General features: G+C 32.7%; 1 protein-coding gene across 1 annotated transcript in view; it reads left to right on the top strand.

Moving 5' to 3' along the window:
• Nucleotides 1-20,251, top strand: part of scro (scarecrow) — a 125,798-nt gene continuing 105,547 nt past the window's right edge. The window contains exon 1 of the mRNA XM_035361625.2: nucleotides 1-1,170. Coding sequence (XP_035217516.1) covers nucleotides 843-1,170 — 328 coding nt within the window. The 5' untranslated portion in view covers nucleotides 1-842. The remainder of the gene's footprint in view (nucleotides 1,171-20,251) is intronic.

Raw genomic sequence — 20,251 nt, 5'->3', positions numbered from 1 at the left:
TCAAAAAGTCAGTATCATTATAATTTCTTTGGAGTTTTCTTTGCTAAGCAGCTGTCATTTGCTGTTTCTCAGGACCATGAGGTTTAAAGTTTCACTTTGTGATCATTCCCTTTCCTCTCCCCATCCAAAATAGTCCTCGTTCCGCTGGGGGATGCTTGGGAGGTGCTACAACCCGTGCTTCGCTTCCATTGATCAAGAGTACTCCGACAGACCACGCCAATGGCAGCGCGTCTCTCTCCGCTATCTCTTATTGGTTCGTTTGAGTCAAGTGGACTCCTCCTCCTTTTCCGAACACCCTCGGCCTCATCGTCTTTTTATTGCCCGTTCGCTTTTCATTCTGCTACCTCATATTCATTCGTCATCTCCGGTCGCCGTCACCTTCTTCATCTTTCTATCCTCTCGGCCAAAAATTATCACGGACTCTAAAACGGATCCGTCATTACAGATTTGCGTGGTACTTGTAAATTCCTCCAGCGGTGTTGGAGCGGAAGCTGGACGAAGCGAGACAACAATACTGCGCATGCGCTCTTTCTGAACGTCAACGACTCGCCAAGAGCCCATTGGTCGTGCCGGCGCGTTGTTCGCCGAACCCCTCCATGGCTATCGTATCACGCACTCACACATATGAGTAGGTCAGCCCAGCGCAAGTAGAAGCCGGGCACCGACTCGTTGGTGTCAGTCACTTGCGTCGAGCGGAATTGCTTGCTTCAAGAGGACAGGACTTGGAGACACTAGAGAGGGTCCAGAAGAGAGGGAAACTCTCAGAGAAAAATAAAAAACATCATCTCCAGTGACCCTGGTCAGGGCACTCGCGAGGGGCCTAGCTCTGGGGTTGTGAAGCAATGTCCCTGAGTCCCAAACATTCTACCCCGTTTTCCGTGACCGATATCTTAAGCCCACTCGACGAGACTTGTTACAAGAAGGTCGTCGCAGCCGCAGCAGCCGCGATTGAGAATTCAGGACTTGGTTCTGCTGCCTACAGGAGCCCCCAGTCGCAAGCAGCCATGAACGTACCCGTCACCAACCCATACATGCATATGTCCCAGCTCTCCCACCCCAACACCTTCCCTACCCAGTACTGCAACGGGACGGACATCTCGGCGCACTACGGAGATGTCAGGCAGTCTGCACCAGGATGGTACAGTACCACACAAGATACGAGATTTGCCTGTAAGTACTGCATTCATTATTAATAATTGCTTTCATTTCTTATCAGTTATTAGCCATTTTAAAAAAGCTTATGAAAAATCTTAGCTAAATATTTTGAGCTTTACGTGTTTATTAATATTTGAGAGTTTTATTTGTGTCTCCGACGGGGCATTGTTTAATGAGAATATACTGTCAACTCATAGAAGGATTTACAGGGTTGCTGATTAACCAGGCTTTGTCGAAAAAAAATATTTAGCTTTTTTATTGAGGAGTGATGACCATTCGACGTAAAACAAAACTGCCTATGGAACATACACAAAAGGAAAAGGAAATAAATTTATAGCAGCGATGACAGCAGATAATGCCACAGTATTTTTTTTGTCCACAAGCCGGATTTAGACTTGACAAGGCTGTTTGAGATATGGGGTCTTTTATAAGTCTGTTATACTATATTTTAATTTTTTTAGAGGTGGGGGGTTTAAGCTAATAGCTTGTGTAGCTTATACGTAAATCTTGCCATTGTTTGACCGCAACAGTAGGTAATTTAATTGCATGCAGTCCGGAATGTGACAGACTGGCTAAATCATCCGGTTAAAAAGTCCAAGTTCTCTCGTAAATTTTGTTCTCGAATGCTACCCATATTTTTAATAATGTTTGTTCTTCCGCCATTTGCAAAATGTTATTTTTTTTGTTTTGATTAATAATTTAATTTATGCAAGCAAAGGAATTTATTCCCCTTGTTAAACCGGTTGGAAATACAAGTAAATTGTTAACAGCACTTTTCAGCCAATTATAATGTGGATTATTTTTCTTATTGTGGAGAATTATTTGTGTGTATATTATTTTTTTTAATAACTAACCGTGGACTGATCGTGATTTAGAGTTAATTCTAGATGTCTTCCTCAGTTAGATATTAAATCGGTAGCTGACTTTAATGAAAAGCCGTCTCGTTAACCAAGATCCTATCAGGTAGCAGATTCTAGTTTAATGTTAATTTTCTCCTGGAGTAATGTAAGATAGGGTTATTGTTTGATTTTACTAGGATACTGAATGCATTTTTAAGATTCTTATAGCTCGGTACAGAATGAAATAAGATTTTCCGTGTAACCCGTCTTATTCAATCAATACAATTTTCTGTTTCCTTGAAACATTAATTAATCTGGACATAACAAAAAAATTTCCGATTTATTTTATTTATGCTAAACGGTATTTTTGTTGTATTGCCAACAATGTGCATATTCACTTTCTGAACCAACTTCTTTGTTATCTTGTTCATTTTGATACATCTTAATACAAATAATATTATTCTCTCTCTCTTTTTTGAAATGTATTTAAAAAATTTTTTATGTGATATTAATTGTTTCCAAGCTATCTTCTAATCTTTTTAATTAATTTCTGAATACCCCGTTTTGTATAACTATTGTTTTTCGTGTTGATATGCTCAACTTGCGCAACTTAATTTAATATAAAGGTATCATTAAAGCAGGCAATTGGACCCACCAGCGGCCGAGCGGTAAAGTCCCTAAACACTGGTAGTTCGGTCCGAGGTTCGAATCCCGCGAACGGGCTGGCTGCATGGGCGCTTTCGTGGTTTTCCCCATGTGTAACGTGTATACGAGCCAGTTTCCTTAGAAAGTCCTCCACGAAGGCATCCCTCCCCTTAGGCAGATAGCCATAGTGTGCTTTGCCATAATTAAATACACCAACTAAAGCAGGCAATTAAAAAAAGAAGAAGAATTTTTGAAGAAGATAAATTTAGAATGCGACCAAAATTGTTCTGTAAGGTATACAGTGTGATCTACATGCGTAATCTTTAATGACCTTTTTGATAGATACCTCAGGCTTCATACTATATTTGACGACATTTCTAAATTTTCAAAATGAGTTAAATAACATTAATTTGTCTTAAAATGTGAAAATAATCAACGTTGTCTTCTATATTCGTTAAAAACACGTAAGCTATTCACAAATTAATTAAATTTATACGTAGAACTATGTGCAGTACACAGCATCATTAAATTTTCATGATAATTTTAATATTTTCGAATGGATAAAAAATGCAACATTTTAACTGTTGAAAAATATCATCGGGACCTGCTTTATAATTCTGGTTTCTTGCCAAAAGTTATTACGGAGTCTGACTAAAACGGTCAGTGTTATGTTCAGACAACTGGAATTTAAACAGATAATAGATCAAAGACAGTATGCTATTACTCAGAAAGCATGTCATTGAATGAAACTCTATAATGCTTTTTATATTCATTAACACCCGAAGCTCTTCGATATTTTAACATTCTTTTATATTTATGCTTTTTTCCCCCTTTCTTTCTCTCTCTCTTTTTTTAATTGAATTTTTTTTCTGCAATACCAAGACCAAATATTAAATTCTTTGAATAACTCTTCAGAAATTTTGAATTGGAAATTCATTTACCACTATTTACATAAGCTGTTGAATTTCAATGTGAGAAGTAATTTTAAATTCTGAAGAACGAACTATTTTAAAGTTAAGTTACAAAATCTGTTGCTATTTGGTGATGGTTTGTCCTTTCTCATCTCAGCTGTTCTACACTCATTTAACTCTACTTTTTAAGCGAAAAAACTACAACAAATAGGTTGAAAAGTTATGTTTATTTATAAAAATTGCGGATACTTTAAAATGCACTATTCTGTTTATTTAGTCTTGTTCTGGATATTTCTTGCATAACAATTCACTGACCTAAAGTTTTTGCAAATTTTTGTTTGCTCTGTGGAAATTGTGATTTTAAAGATAAGATATTTTATCCAATTGATTTCTTGCAGTACTAACATACATTAAATCAATTTCTTTAACACTTTTTTTTTTTTTTTTTTCATTAGGATAATTTTGTTTCCTAGCAAAATAAAAATTTTTCGTAGCTTCAGATGCAAAAAATACTTGTTATAAATCCTGTGTATAAGCGATCCAATGAATGAAAAAAAAAAAAAAAAAAAAAAGAAAGAAAATCTACAGTGAATAATTAAGTCTCTTATTCGGAAAGTGCAAAAAGCATTAATTTATGGTAGAATAATATTATAACAGTTTTTACCTTACCATTTTGCATTGCTAAATTCAACGTCTGGTTTCAAATATATGATTTTATGTTGTGCAGTTGGAAGTGGGGACTGATTCTTAAATTAATAGGGCTGTGTTAACTGTCTAACTTCAGATTGTTTCAGATATTAAACTGGAATCTCAATGTGATAAGATCATCAATTTTTAGAGATCTTTTATATGATAAAAGAAAATAGCAAGTTCTTAGAATTTTGAAATTAAAAAAAAAAAAAAAAAATATTGTAGCGAATGTTCGGAAATGTACTCTTTTTTTTTTTTTTAAATTTATTTAAACAACTGCAGTATTCTGATATTTGAAAAACTGCTTGAAGCTCAGAATACCGCAGACTCTAAAACTTCAAATCAGAGCAGAAAAGAATTATTTTATTCGATTTTTTAAGAGACAATAATTGTTTTTACTTATGCCTCGTTTTAAATATATGATTTTATATTGTCCATAAGGAACTGGGGACTGATTCTTAAATTATTAGGGCTGGTTTAACTGTCTAACTCAAAATTATTTCAGATATTAAACTGGAATATCAATGTGATCAGATCACCAATTTTTAGTGATTTTTTTTTAAAAATTTGAATTTTTTATATGATAACTAGCAGCTACGCTGCCAGCCTTCGTCTGGCTTTTAAATGTACCGTAAAAATGCCTGAAGGGAACACCAAACGTTAAATTTAAAAACTGTGCAGAATTTTACTCTGCAAAGCAACTTTATCAAAAAAAAATTAATAAAAATGTATTATATATATAAAAAATGACAATGAAATATACCAGTCTCTTAAAAACAGTGACATAAGAAATACGATGAAAAATTGTTGCCAAACTCATATTTCTAAAAGAATGAAACTATTCAAAATGATGCGATTTCATCAAAAATCTATCAACAACAATAAGAAAGGAAAATTGTTGCCAAAATCACATTTTTTAAAGATGTGAGCTGTGAGAAGTGTACTCAAAAGCTTCATTTAAACATTTTTTTTAAAATATTATCATTTTTCCAAAATTCTTTTTGTAAAAGCAGTCGCAAGGATGAAAGTTTAACGTGTCCAAAAATCAAAGAAAAATAAACTGTACATTTTTAAAATTAAACTTTTTTAAAATAAATCCCGTTGAAAAGATGTTAAGCTCACTTTGTTAAATAAATTCGTATTTAATCGATTTATTGAAACACGAAATTTATTTTAAGTTCGTAAAATAGTTAAGTGCCAACGTTTCATGACGATGTGAAAATGGAGTGTGTAGAGTAACATCTCGCTTAGCCCATCCTATAGCCCATTATGTCTCAAAATGACGCGATTTCGTCACAGAACATAAAATAAAAAATATTCGAATTCGAATTTTGAAAAAATCGCTTCGAGGTGCACTGGCTCTTGTCTAGATGCATCTATGTACCAAATTTCGTAGCCGTGGGTCTATTAGCTTACGCGCAGCGCGAACGAAAGACACACACACAGACAAACTCTTTATTTTATTATATGTAGAGAACATAGAAAATAACAAGGTCTTAAAATTTTAAAATTAAAAAAATATATATATTTCACTGTAAACTCTTTCTAGTAGCAATAGGCCGTAAAATAAAGTTCTCACATCTACTTTTTATTTTTATTTATTTATTTAATTAATTAAACAATTTCAGTATCCTGATATTTGAAAAACTGTTTGAAGCTCAATATTGTAGATTCAAATCAGAACAGAACAGAATCATTTTATTCGACTTTTTAAGACATAATAATTGTTTTTACATATACGCTAAGTACATTTTTATGTATGCACTAATAATATGAAAGGGGTGTGATTCATATCAAAAGCTCTTGCTTTAACTGCAAGCTCCTCGTAAGGAATATAACTAATTAATACATGTAACTGAAAAAAAAAAAAAAAAAAAAAAAGGTGGGAAACACCAGTGGGCACATAATTATCTATGAACAGGTGTATCGCTGATTATCGTGTGACAGTTAGTTTACGCTTTACTTATGATACTTCTTACTTAATAATACTTTGATTCACGTCACATATATCACATTCATTCCGATCGGAAAGTTGTGCAAATTAAAACTACTTTCAAGAGATTTTAAATAGCTGAAGAAAGTTAACTGCAATTTCTGTCTTGTTCTGCGAGGTAGTAACTGCTTGTTGTTTAAGGCAGGAATTATTTACCTGATCCAACCCCCAAATTTCGGAAGAGTTTCTCGGAGGCCGCTTCGAAGCATGTTGCCGATCAAGGTTAATAAATGTCTAAGTAGATAGCAGTTAACTAAGAGTAAAACCAGACATCTTGTTTTAGAGGATTTAATTTTGATATTTTTTCATTTCAAGGAAGATCTCCTAAATTTCTCCAGTTTTTGACGGTAAGTAATTGACTCTGTGGCCCGGTGGCCTTAACATGTGGAAATTTGTTTAAAAAATATATTACTGTCATAATATTAAATACAAGTGAGAAACTGACAAGATTGGATTTTTCTATTATTCTACACAATACTCGCATTCGCTCGAATACATCAGAATAAAATGTTATAAAACATTGATTCTTCCCAATAATTGCAAGTATATTAATATTTCAAAGTTACATATAATTTTTCCCAAAAAATGAGCATGATACTGATATTTGAATAATATTTCTGTTGCTTTTAAAAGCGTTCATAAATTTCTAACAAATTATTGATGAGCAGATAGCTGTAACACATTTATATTTTCAGCCTGAGTTTCATTCTCCTGTTGAGCGATAAAGTTTCTGAACAGTGGTAGCTCAGTCCGAGGTTCGAATTCCGCAAACGGAGTAGCTGCATGGCCGTTTTCGTGGTTTTCTCCACGTGTTTACGTGTTAATACGAAAGAGTTTCCATTAGAAAGTCCTCCACGAAGGCATCCCTCCCTTCCGGGTAGTGCCTTAGAGCGAAACACGTAAATAATAGTAATAAAAGTAATTGTTTAGTAAGTAAAATTCCCCATGTGTAACGTGTATACGGGCCAGTTTCCCTTAGAAAGTCCTCCACGAAGGCATCCCTCCCCTTAGGCAGATAGCCCTCGAGGCTTTGCCATAATCACACATACACATTAGTAAGTAAAAAAAAAGTTGTAAAAGTAAATTAAAAATCTTTAACTTTGCAAACTCTCGCCTTAGTAACCCGGCGTGGTGAAATAAAAATTGTCGAAATTTAATTTGGTATGTTGAAAATTGGTTGTAATCAAGGCCATAAATTACCAGCATCTTAAAAGTAACTATTAGTCGTGAACGCGCTTTTAAAATAGCTTAAGTTTTAAGCTATAATCGAATTGGTTACGAAGGAATGCATGTTTATTAGCCCAAAGGGCCTTTGTCCCTGAGGGACTATTGTTTTCGTTTTGTGGTTTTGCGTCGAATCACTCTGACTGTTCACTTTTCAGAGTGTTATCACCAAATATTATCGCCCTGTATTGTATTTGAAGAAATTAAATAATGAAAAACCTGCATAAATGTATGTATGTTTCTAGCATTGTGATAAAACTACGGTACCTAGAGCCATCCAGTTTTGAACGACGTAATCCTACTGCGAATATACGTATCTGGAAGCCCAAATTTGAAATTTGTTTCATTATCGATTTCATATTTTGTAAAACTTTAACGAATTTTTGATTGACAGACACAAGGATTTCAAAGAGCAAAATGGCAACGTTGTACAGAAAAAAAATATTTTTGTCTCCAGCGCGTGAGACTGTGTATCGGAAGTTCTAAAGATATGCTCATTTAAAAATTATTTTGCGATATTGCTCTTGAACTGAAATTTATGGTTTAAGTGCGAAGAACATTATATTTAATAAATAAAGGTAACACACAAAATGGTAAAAAAGCACCCCTTTGGACGTAATTTAAAATCTGAAACATTTCAGATTTTCTTTTTTTACTTTTACGCTACCTAAATTCAGTTGCTAGGAAAATTTTTGTGTTATAGATTTTTTAATTTTAATTTTTTCTTACGTTTATTGATTTAGTTACTGATAATGAATATCCTAAGCTTAAATTGCGTCTTCAAGAAGTCATCCATAACATCGACTAATATGCAATGAGTACTGCTGGTCTTTACTTTGCTAAAACAGCTTTGTTAAACAGTTTTGTTTAGGTTGTCTTCAGCTTGGAAAATTTTTAGCTTTTTAAATTTTCGCATGTTGAAGGTTGGTAGTCGATGCGATTCTTAAAATTCTTCATTCCTTGCAGCAATGGAGCAAAGAATATTTAATTAAATTTATTTAATTAAATTCAATTTATTCTTTTGAAACAATTATGTTATTATAGTTTATGGCAGTAAAAAAATGAAGAAGCTTATATGCTTTGTTTATCTTTATGGAAATTTATATGGGAGTATTAAATTACATTTACTTTGAAAAACTTAGGCTGATAATATAAATGTGCTACTACTATCTGTTCATCAACACATTGTTAGAAATTTACGAGTGTTTTAAAAGCAATTGAAATGTTAATGGATGTTACCGCATCATGCTAATTACTTGAAAAATTACATGTAACTTTTAAATATTAACATACTTCCAATTAATGGCAAGAATCAATGTTTTATGTAAATTTATTCTAATATATTCCAGTGAATGTTTATGAATATTGTATAGAATACCGTGTTTACTGGAGTAACAGTCGCATTTTTTACTTCCTTGTACGATGTAAAAAGGAAGTATTGTAATCGAGAAAAGTTTCAGGCAGCATATTTCAACGAAAATATCCATTTTGACCCCTTTCGAATGCAATTTAACGTTGTTTTTGGGTGATATCTGTACATAAGGACGGAATAAAAGACTCTTTTCCTCCAAAAAAATTATAAAACTGCTTTAAAATTAATTCTGAAGATAATTTTTCGTGGCGTCTGTACGAACGTATGTACGTATCTCGCATAACTCAAAAACGAGTAGCCTCAGAACGTTGAAATTTTGTATATAGAACTGCTATAACATGTAGATGTGCACCTCCTATTTTGGTTCCAATCGGCAGCACCAAAAGTATATAAAAATATTTATATATATATCCACTCTGTTACCCGGCTCAGTGATCTCAGTTTCTTTACTCTTATATGTTTGTAAATTATATATTTATTGCTTTAAAAATGATTGAATTATGTTGTTCTTATCTTCCGGTTAAGATTTTTAGTAAATCTGTATGCAATATTTTTAGAATGATGAACAATTTTAAAGTTGTTTAAGTGCCGCTAAGCCTAATAATTTTTTTGATGGCGGCAATTGTTTGTTTACATTTGAAACAGCAGAATAGTGGATTTGTTGCCAATCTAGAGAAACGGAGCTTCGCAACAAAAAAGGTAACGCCTTCATTTATTATTGCGAATTAAACCATGCTTAATCCTTTCTGGAATTTTTTCGACGAAATAAGTGTTTAAGATTTACTTCGTAAATTTTAGTATAGATATTTTGATTTTTTATGTATTTTTGCCTTGTCGCGAAGTGAAAACTGAATTAATTGAATGAGAAATACTCAATCGTCTGTGAAAATCTGTTTCTTTTTTTGTTTTGTTTGCTTAAATTTCTTTTATACATCGTTCCAGCTTTATTATAGTATTTGAACATAACATGTGGCAACGATTAGATAATTCTTTAAAGGATATAAATTTTGTGCATTCTGAGTTATAATATGAACGATACTGTTAAGTGAATCTAGCGCCAGAGTGTCGCTATGGTAAACAAATAGAGTGAATTTTTAAAGAATGCATTTATTCTATTGTGGTTCATGCGCTGTCGGCGAAGTAGATTTAATTCAATCCAATAAGTTTAAACGAAATGCAAGAAAAAATGTGTATAATTTAATACTCCGTACAAGGAAGTCATGTGAGGTACACATCAGATTTTTTTTTTCTAATTTTATATTGCGAAAGTCTAGGTGCGACTATTATGTGGGGAAATCTACTTATTTTACAATATTGTACACTTTTGACAATTTTTTCCCGCTTCAAAATGGGGAGGTGCGATTATTACGCGAGTAAACACGATAATAATAAGAAATTTAAACGTGTCCAGTTTCTCATTTGTATTGAACATTATGAAAGAAATGTATCTTGTTAAACAAATTTCTATATCTTAATTTTAATAAGAAAAAGGGTAGCTCAGTTCAATAGCGAGTAAATAATGCGGATTATTAGGTATTGGAAATTCATCGCTGATACAATAACCGCGTTCTTGTAGAACAGATTGGTTACATGGGTATTTCCATACGTTTTTTCGATGTCGGTGGACTTCTAACATCATTGACTAAAGGAAGCCAGGAAATTCTCCTTCTCTCTCTTTCTTTCTTTCTCTCTCTATATATATTGAATTAGCGGAAGTACCTGATGCCAGTTAAGTTAGATTGAGAGTATAGAGGCTGTTCACACACATTTTAGACGATGTATATTGTATTCAAAAACTAAATTACATAAAATTCTTGTGTTTTAAATGTTCTATTTGACATCCCTTATTCTGAATTCGACACCGCAATTTCCAGGATAATAATGCCTTTTGAAGTGGCAGAAGAGGTATTCTATCCCATTCCTCCCGAACAGCTTTCCAGAGTTCTGTTAGGGTTTTGGGACAACGTTTGGATGATGCAATTTTTAAAAGTCCGAAAGCACAAAAATCCATAGAAGATTTAGTAGGGATATCAGTGAAGGGTATGGTATTGATACCAGTTTTTGGTTCCATTTCTTTTAGGAAATTTACAGTGTGGATTTTGATGTTTGACTGCTAGCTTTGTCCTGATGGATTCTCACAGATGGATGGCACTGTGGGTAAAGCGATGGTATTTCATTCAGAAACATTGGCGATAAAATATGTTCCTGATAGTATTTGGAGTTAATCTTGGCATCTTTTTACATTCTCTTTATTTTTAACTTGCCATTGTAAGAGAAACCAGCAACTATCATGAATCCCTTAGAAAAACTTTCTTTCGATTCTTTGAACCATATACTTAAATTTTTTTCTCCCCTTTTATGATAATAAATGGCTATTCTTTTGTTACAATCATTTAAATACACCCATGCTTCATCTATTGTGACAATTGTTTTCCATTTTTCTCTGGATAAGTGTTTCTCATATAGAATTCTGCAGCGTGTCCTGCGTTGAGGGATATGCTCTGGAAGAAGACGATGCACATTGCGTTTTTTTCGCTTTCTTAAGATTTAAATCAACGTTTATCATTTTGTTTGCAGTTGACACCGAGCATTTTAATGAATTTGCAACTGTCCTTTGACTAGGGGGATTTTCTTTTAACATTAAACAACGTACCTTTGCTATAGTCGAAGATGTCCGTTTTTTCCTTGGATACTTGCTTGGAATTTTTGTTCCACTTTTCGAAATAAAGCATTTTTATCTCCAGTTCGCGAGATTGTTGCCGTTCGGAAAAATGGGTGCGAAAATTAGTGTTTTTTCGGAATTTTTGACTAATATTTCGGCTGATTAAAGTCGTACGAAGATGGGGACAGTGGAAATGGCTTCCCACAAGTTTTTGGAATCGAGAATAATGTATTTAATGTTTGCTAATGCTATTTTTATTTCACTGTAAAACTTGGAAATTTTTTATTAACAAACACTACGATTTGGAAGCGGCCAGTGGCAACGCTTCATGAAATAAAGCAAATTTTTACTTCTAGAGTGCAGGACTGTCGCCATTCGGAAAAATGAAGACGAAAATTGGCGTTTACAGAGCTTTTAATCAATATCGTTGATTTTAGCTATATATATGTATCTATATTTTGAAAAAATGGACGTCGACCTTTCCCAGGACCCAGAAAAGAATAGTAGAAAGTTAGGTGACGATAGTTATAGTAGTGACTGAGTTAATCGCGAACAAACACACAGACATTCTTCTTTATATATATATTGATGCAAGCAAAATGTCACTTTTTTTCATGTGGTGTACACTGATGTGTACACCACATGACTTCCTTGTACGGAATATTAAATTATACGCATTTTTTCTTGCCTTTCATTTAAACTTATTGGATTGAATTAAATCTACTTCGTCGACAGCGCATAAACCACAATAGAATAAATGCATTCTTTAAAATTCACTCTATTATTAGTTTACCATAGCGACACTCTGGCGCTAGATTCACTTAACAGTATTAATAATTATATAACAGTTAACTTATATAATAATTATACAACGGAAACTAAGTTAACTGTTATATAATCCAATAATATATAAAAATATCTTCTAAAATAGAGTTAACAGAAGGTGCAATATACAAAACAGAGCACTTTTAACAATGTAATATATCAATTTCTAATATATTTTCTAAAGATAAAACTTTAAATTTGTTTTTTGAAAAACTTCTTTTTGTCAACATTTCTAATACGAAAAACACCGTAACTTAAAATATTACTATAGCAATTTTATGATACTTCCCACACATATTCTATAGAATTCCACACATATTCTATATTATATATTTCGTTCATATTATAACTCATAATGCACAAAATTTATATCATTTAAAGAATAAAATTATCTAATCGTTGCCACATGCTCTATTCAAATACTGTAATAAAGCTAGAATGATGTATAAAAGAAGTTAAGCAAACAAAACAAAAAAGAAACAGTTTTTCACAGACGATTGAATATTTCTTATTCAATTAATTCAGTTCTCACTTCGCGAGAAGGCAAAAATACATAAAATCTCAAAATATCTATATTAAAAATTACGAAGTAAATCTTAAACACTTATTTCCTCGAAAAAATTCCAGGAAGAATTTAATTGGCAATAATAAATGAATGCGTTATCTTTGTTGTTGCGAAGCTAAGTTTCTCTAGATCGGCAACAAATCCACTAGTCTCCTGTTTCAAACGTAAATATCAATGGCCGCCATTAAAAAAAGGCTTAGCGGCACTTAGACAATTTTAAAATTGTTGATAATCCTAAAAATATTGCATACAGATTTACTAAAGGCATAAAAACCTTAACCGGAAGATAAAAACAACATAATTCAATCATTTTTAAAGCAAAAAATGTACAATTTACAAACATATAAGAGTAAAGAAACTGAGATCACAGAGCCCGGTAACAAAGTGGATATATATATAAATATATTTATATATGTTCGGTGCGGCCGATCGCAACCAAAATACGAGGTGCACATCTACATGTTATAGAAGTCTTATATACAAAATTTCAACGTTCTGAGGCTACTCGTTTTTGAGTTATGCGAGATACGTACGTACGCACGCACGTACGTACATACGTTCGTACAGACGCCACGAAAAATTCTCTTCAGAATTAATTTTAAAGCAGTTTTATAATTTTTTTGAATGAAGAGAGTATTTTATTCTGTCCTTACGTACAGATATCACGCAAAAACATCGTTAAATTGCATTCGAAAGCGGTCAAAATGGATATTTTCGTTGAAATGTGCTGCCTGAAGCTTTTCGCGATTGCAATACTTCTTTTTTACTTCGTACAAGGAAGTAAAAAAGAAAATGGCAATGATCTCAAAACGGTGACAATGATAAAGCTTAAAACATCATGAGAATTGTCATAATATGGTACAAAAACATGGCAATATGATCATAAAGGGCTACCTCGATACGGGTAGCTATAAATCTTTGATAAATAAATATAAGATTTGCGAGACGCAATAAAACGAGATATGTTCATAAAATAAAATAGAAGTTAAAGGTACTTTGATTCACTTACAGCCATTTTTCAGTAAATTGGGGAACAGTTGGGAAAAAATGGATGATAAAAATTATGTATTGGAAAGACATCTAGTCAACGTTATATTCCTAAAATTTCAGCTCTTTTATTCAGTGAAATTCACTGTTGTCTTCACAATGAAACGGCAGAGAAGGAAGAAGACTACAACCGAATGCTTCTGAATTCTTTCCCTTTTCGCTTCTCCTACCCGAGCAAGACTAAGGACTCTCCGCTTCGGAGCAAGAACGAGAGAGAGAGAGCAAGAGAGGATCCCTCACCACCCCCAGACCCTAAAACCAGCTCTTGCATTAAAGGGGGAGAAACCATTCCCGAAAGATTTCGGAGCCAAACTAACCCGACGACCAACCTTTCTCTTTCTAAATGATACTTCAACGATTGTTACCGGAAACATAGTGCCACCCAGCCACAATGACCCTTGTATATCTTCGCTCTCCAGAGCTAGTGGCTGGATGAACACATGCGTATGTGTGTGTGTTGTTTAAACGCTAAACATCCCCGTGCATGTCTGTGTGCATGTATGGGTGCGCGTTAATGTAGCCGTCTATACATCCGGAGTGATCTTCAACAGTTGAAAGAAGAGCAGCATGAGTCGTGCGGCTCAACTGTAACAACATCCTTTCGAGAACCATCCTGGAGAGATCTGCAAAAGGGTGCTCCATTCCTGGCCCCGGTAATTCCTTCGAGTATATTAGAGGACCACTCAGCCATCCGTTTGAGGGTCACTCATTGGGTGCTGAGGATCTGCCGATGCCTCTTCACACCCCCAGAAAAGCTTTTCTTCAGCACTGGTGAGAAGGATGAGTGAGTGTGCGATGGTTTGCCTTAGGTGGGACTTTTTTAAAACTTGAGCCGTTTTACACCATCATGCATTTTTTTTCCCAAGCTATCCCTTTCTTTATTATTATTATTAGTAGTATATTGCTTCTTAACTTTTTATCCATTTCATCAAAGCTTAACTTTTTCACTTTAAGTGCAGTTTTTAGAGGAAAAAAAGATATCTATCAAGCGAATTTTTTTCTTTTAATTTATTTTTTTAAAGATTGGACACTTTCATTTTTTATAGATTGCAAAATAATCTACATTCTTCAATTTTTTCCCCGTATTACTGATTTTTTTCCTCTGTTACATAATTACATTATAAAATTTTTTAAGCTTCGCTATTAATTAGGTAGACATCAGTTTTTTTTTCATCAGTTTATCTTCCTCAATCTAATCAGTGCATGATTTTATACTCAAAGATTTCGATACTAGAGTATCGTTCTTAAGGCAGATATAGATTTTCTTATATATTCATCCTTCTTTAGTATATTTCTGGTAGTTGGCAACTTTGATGTTTTGATATTCTTACAGAATTTTCTACTACAGCCAGTATTTGTCACCTCAATAAGTATGTTGCAGATGTTTCCGTTTACGAAATTTTCCCATATAAAACTTATATAAAGATTCATTTAATTTAGTTTTCTGTAATGACGAAACACCTTCGTATTTATTTATTAATTATTGTTCATTGAAAGGGAGTTGGTTTGTTCCCCTTGAAAAGTCAACTAATTTCCGACCAATGACAATGATTACATGCATTTAATTTAATTCTTGCCTTTAATTTATTCCTTTTACAATTGAAATTTTGTTATTCATGATTTAATTCCAGTCCCCGTTAAAACATTTTTAAAATTTTACTTTCAAGTTACTTAAGTTAACATCTTTCAAAATATAACTTACTAGTATGGATTCACTCTTTTAAGATAATCCTACTATAATTTAATTCTTGCCTTTAATTTATTCCTTTTACAATTGAAATTTTGTTATTCATGATTTAAATCCAGTCCCCGTTAAAACATTTTTAACATTTTACTTTCAAGTTACTTCAAAACATCTTTCAAAATATAACTTACTAGTATGGGTTCACTGTTTTTAAGATAATCCTACTATAATTAAACTTAGGAGATAATATAACCAATTAATCAATATTATTTAGTAAATAAATTATCATCTTATCAATATACATAACTACGTATTAAAATACTAAAGGCAAGATATGATGGAAACGTAAAATGTTCTTAACAACATGTACTATTAAAATGTGTGCGCGTCTTTGTTTGTTTGTTTGTGGCATTATCTCCTCCGGAACGGCGGGGACTTGAATTTCTAGAGAGGCACCCCCCGAATTCCAAAAATTCGTGTGAAGACATTTCGACCATTCTTATTTTCGTACGACTTTAATTAGAGGAGATATTAATTAAAAACCCCTAAAAACACTAATTTTGGCCCTCATTTTTCCGAGTGGCAACAGTCTCACGCGTTGGAGATAAAAATGCTTTATTTCGAAAAGTGTTGCCACTGCTCTCTTTGAAATCGTAGAGTTTGTTAATCAAAAATTTGAGAGTTCTACAAAATATGAAACAAAAATAACATTGCCAACACATTAAGCAAATTATTATTATTATATAAAATCATATTCTGACGTAGAAAAAAGCACGCGATTGCATGTTACGTCATTGTATGTCGAAAATTGTTCGTTAATGTCAGCATTTTAAATAAATAGCTGCTGTTAGGAACTTTTTTGTTTCATGTTAGTATAATCGACATGATACATTATTGCAACATTTGTTCTTCTATTAATGTTGAGAAAATGTTATATTACATCAAATTTAAATTATGACGTCATGCGTTTTAATCTGAAGTGTCAAAAGTATTTGTTTTCTGGCTCGGAAAAAAAAAAAAAAAAAAAAAAAAGATATATATATATATATTTACGAATTGGGTTTGTTTCTTGGAAAGAATGAACTAATTTCTTTCATAATGAAATGTTTTCATACATTTCTTTTGAGGGGTACATAGAACATATAAATTTTGCTTTGGGTGCAGTCCACTAGTTATGGACTAAGTTTTTATATAATAGGCATAAAGTTTTTTTTAATAATAACAGACTAAGTTTTGCCTAATTTTTCTTTACATTAGTGTTTAACACTAATTTCTAATGTCATCTTATAAGGTATTTCTCCCGCCTTCTTAGCGAGCCTTCGTGGTGCAGTGGTCTGCACACTCAGCGCGTAATTGAGAGTTCCGCGGTTCGATTCCTGACAAAGACGTTGCATATTTTTCATCTCTCCTGCTTTCGAAATAAACCTAATGACTCTACAATCTTTTCCGCGAAATTTCTCCTTTTGTATATAGAGTGCACTCTCGATTATCCGGCTTGCGGATTATCCGTGCATGGGTACAACCATGCACGGATACACTCAACGTTGTGCGCGAGAGGGTACGAAAGTTGGAGATTTATATAATATAGAAAAAATATTTATATAAAAGTACAAAAATCGGAGATTTATCTAATTGTTAGATTTTTAAGTTTTTGTGTTTTCAACAAGAAATTTTACACATATAGATATTATAACATCAGTTTATAAAATATATAAAATTTTACACATATACATATTATATACATCAGTTTGTAAAATTTCAATTTATTTTAAATTAAACATTTTTAAAACAAATAATTAATTGTTTTAATTAAAGATTAAAAATGCTCCTTGTGCTCTAATTTTCAATACTTTTTCCGAATTTTTCGTTTAAGTTAGTTATAAATACTTAACAAAATATTTTGTTATTCCGTTATTGAATATGATGAATCAAAAATTTTTAAAAACGAATTTTGTGAACTTTAACCCAGTTTTCGGAAAAATATCATATTTTGTTAAACATTATCACAAGTTTAAACTTCTTAATAACCTCATATCCAAAAATGCATACACAGTTCTACTGTAACATATAACAAGATAGTTTCTTCCAAATATCATTCATTTTTAACTGAAAATGAGCCGCATGGAGCCATTTTCAAGACATAGGAACTGCCACAAAATTTGTTTTGTGAAAACCGAATTTAAAGTTTTTCTTCAAACTTACCTTTAATACATGGTCATGATGAGAAACAGCAAATTAACTTTAAATGTGAATTTGTAAACACTAGATAACATTTTCGTATCATTTAACTATTTTTAATCTCATAATATTAAATATGACAAATATAAACATATCTCAAATTGGTATGTGATTCAAAGTTATAGGGAGAAACAATTTATGCATTTTATCCAATGAAACTTTTAAAATTCACCCGCACCATTATGTTTCACCTTCATTTGTGACTTTTGCATTATCTTTTAATACTTTCCAATATCTTTTTCAAGCAGGTAAACTTCTCTCTTTGCTTTGGTTCATGCGACGTTGATTCTCGCTTTTTTGCAACGAATAGGGAAAACGAGTTTGTTTCCCCATGCTCTACGATTATACCATTTACAAAGTTAAATTCATTAATAGTTGTCAATCCTGACATTTCTAGCCTTTTTTTTTTTTTTTTAGAAATAAACACTTCTTTTGGGCAAATATATAAATTATAACAGTTGAAATACATTTTTTTAACATTTTCTCCAAAATGTAAAGGGTTTACATTGTTTATACATTTTAAATACTTGTAACTTCTTTAAAAATTAGAATATTTGAATTAGGTTTTTTGCATACGATGTAGTTACGTATATGGAATATTAAAGTAAGTAAAAAATCAAATTCAATATTTTGGTTGATTTTTAGCTATTTTAAAGTCTACCGTCCCCAAATACCAAAAAAACTGAAAATGTAAAATTCTTCGAAAATATCGATATGTAAAATATTGAGGAATGGTTCGATGACGATTCCGACTGAGCAAATCTATCAACCCTCGATTGATGCGGATATTGCTTCAAATATCATAGAAATAGAAGAGGAAGACAGTGATACCGAAAACCCAAGCGAAGATGTGTGGTGTGGTGTATTTAATTATGGCAAAGCACACTAGGGCTATCTGCCTAAGGGGAGGGATGCCTTTCGTGGAGGACTTTCTAAGGGAAACTGGCTCGTATACACGTTACACATGGGGAAAACCACGAAAACGCCCATGCAGCCAGCCCGTTCGCGGGATTCGAACCTCGGACCGAACTACCAGCCCAAGCGAAGAAGGTACAGACAATTACATTAATCCCGAAACAGTAATGACTCTATTGAAACTATATCGGACTTCATCGACCACAGGGGATATATATACAGTTGTGAAATAGTACTTCGAAAAATGTGCAGTGAATTAAACAAATATTTTAATGGTCTCAAAAGGCAAAGTAAAATTACTGACTTTTTTTTTTTTTTTTTTTTTTTTTAAAGAAATAAACACATGCAATATGCATGAAAACTGACAATTTGGATTATCCGTGTTTTTCATTTATCCGTGACGTGCTTCCTCGGTATTAGACCGGATAATAGAGAGTATACTGTACATTAACTGATTACTTTTAGCAAATCATGAAGTTCGAAGTTCCATTATTGTCGTAGAATTTTAGCAGAAGTATCAGCGCAGTTCTCGAGATTTCACTTAGGCTTTAATAAACAAATATTTTTCTTCGGCCTCATAAACTTACGAAAAATTTTTGCGATTGAGAAAATGGTACGAAAATGGTTCGAAAATTAATCTGGAATTTCCCAAACAGTGAAAAGTTCATGTTTGTTGCTGTAGATACTCTAATACTCTACACAGCCTTCTAAGAATTCCTTTATTTTAAGACAGATTTGGCTGCATGAGCGTTTTTGTAGTTTTCCTCGTAGGGAACATGAATACAGATCAGTTTCCTTTAAAAAGTTCTCCACGAAGAGTTACCTTTCATTAGACAGCAGCTAGTCCTCGTATGCTATGCCATAGTCATAAATATATATAAATAAGTCACTCGTATACACCATAAATAGGTAGATATATGAACTTTAACTACACATCGGGTATAGTTGGATGAAATGAAGTTAAAGTAATGGTTATTAATTAAGATTAATGAACTTGCTGCCTTTCCTTATGTTTACGTATAACTTCAATAGCATATTGAGAATTTTTTTTCCAAATACAGTTTTACTTTAAGTACGTTTCATTGTTATCAAGGCACTTTTTCAGACATAAATTGATAAAAAAGAAAATTATAGTTCTTTAATAAATTACATGAAAAATCCTACATTTTCGTAAAGAACGTGGTCATTGAAGTTCATTCATTTTCAAAAGGCAAGCATAAAATTTGGCTAACGCTACTTGGGACTAAAAATATTTTAAAACAGCATATGTTTAGAATTTTCGACAGACAGTCTATCGCGCTGGAGATAAAAATGTCTTTTTCCGTACAGTGTTGCCACTGTTCGCTTTGAAATTGTTGAGCTTTTTTAATCAAAAATTCGTTGAAGTTTTACAAAATATGAAATCGACAATAAAACAAATTGCAGGTTCGAGCTTCCAGTTGCCCACGTTCTGGTGAAGAACTACGTTATTGATAATTTGATGACT

This window comes from Stegodyphus dumicola, chromosome 8, assembly GCF_044657685.1.
Source record: "Stegodyphus dumicola isolate Sdum_Otavi_A_Nest chromosome 8, ASM4465768v1".
Classification (NCBI taxonomy): domain Eukaryota; kingdom Metazoa; phylum Arthropoda; class Arachnida; order Araneae; family Eresidae; genus Stegodyphus; species Stegodyphus dumicola.
The sequence above is the reverse complement of the archived record's forward strand: the minus strand, read 5'-3'. Positions and strand labels throughout refer to the sequence as shown.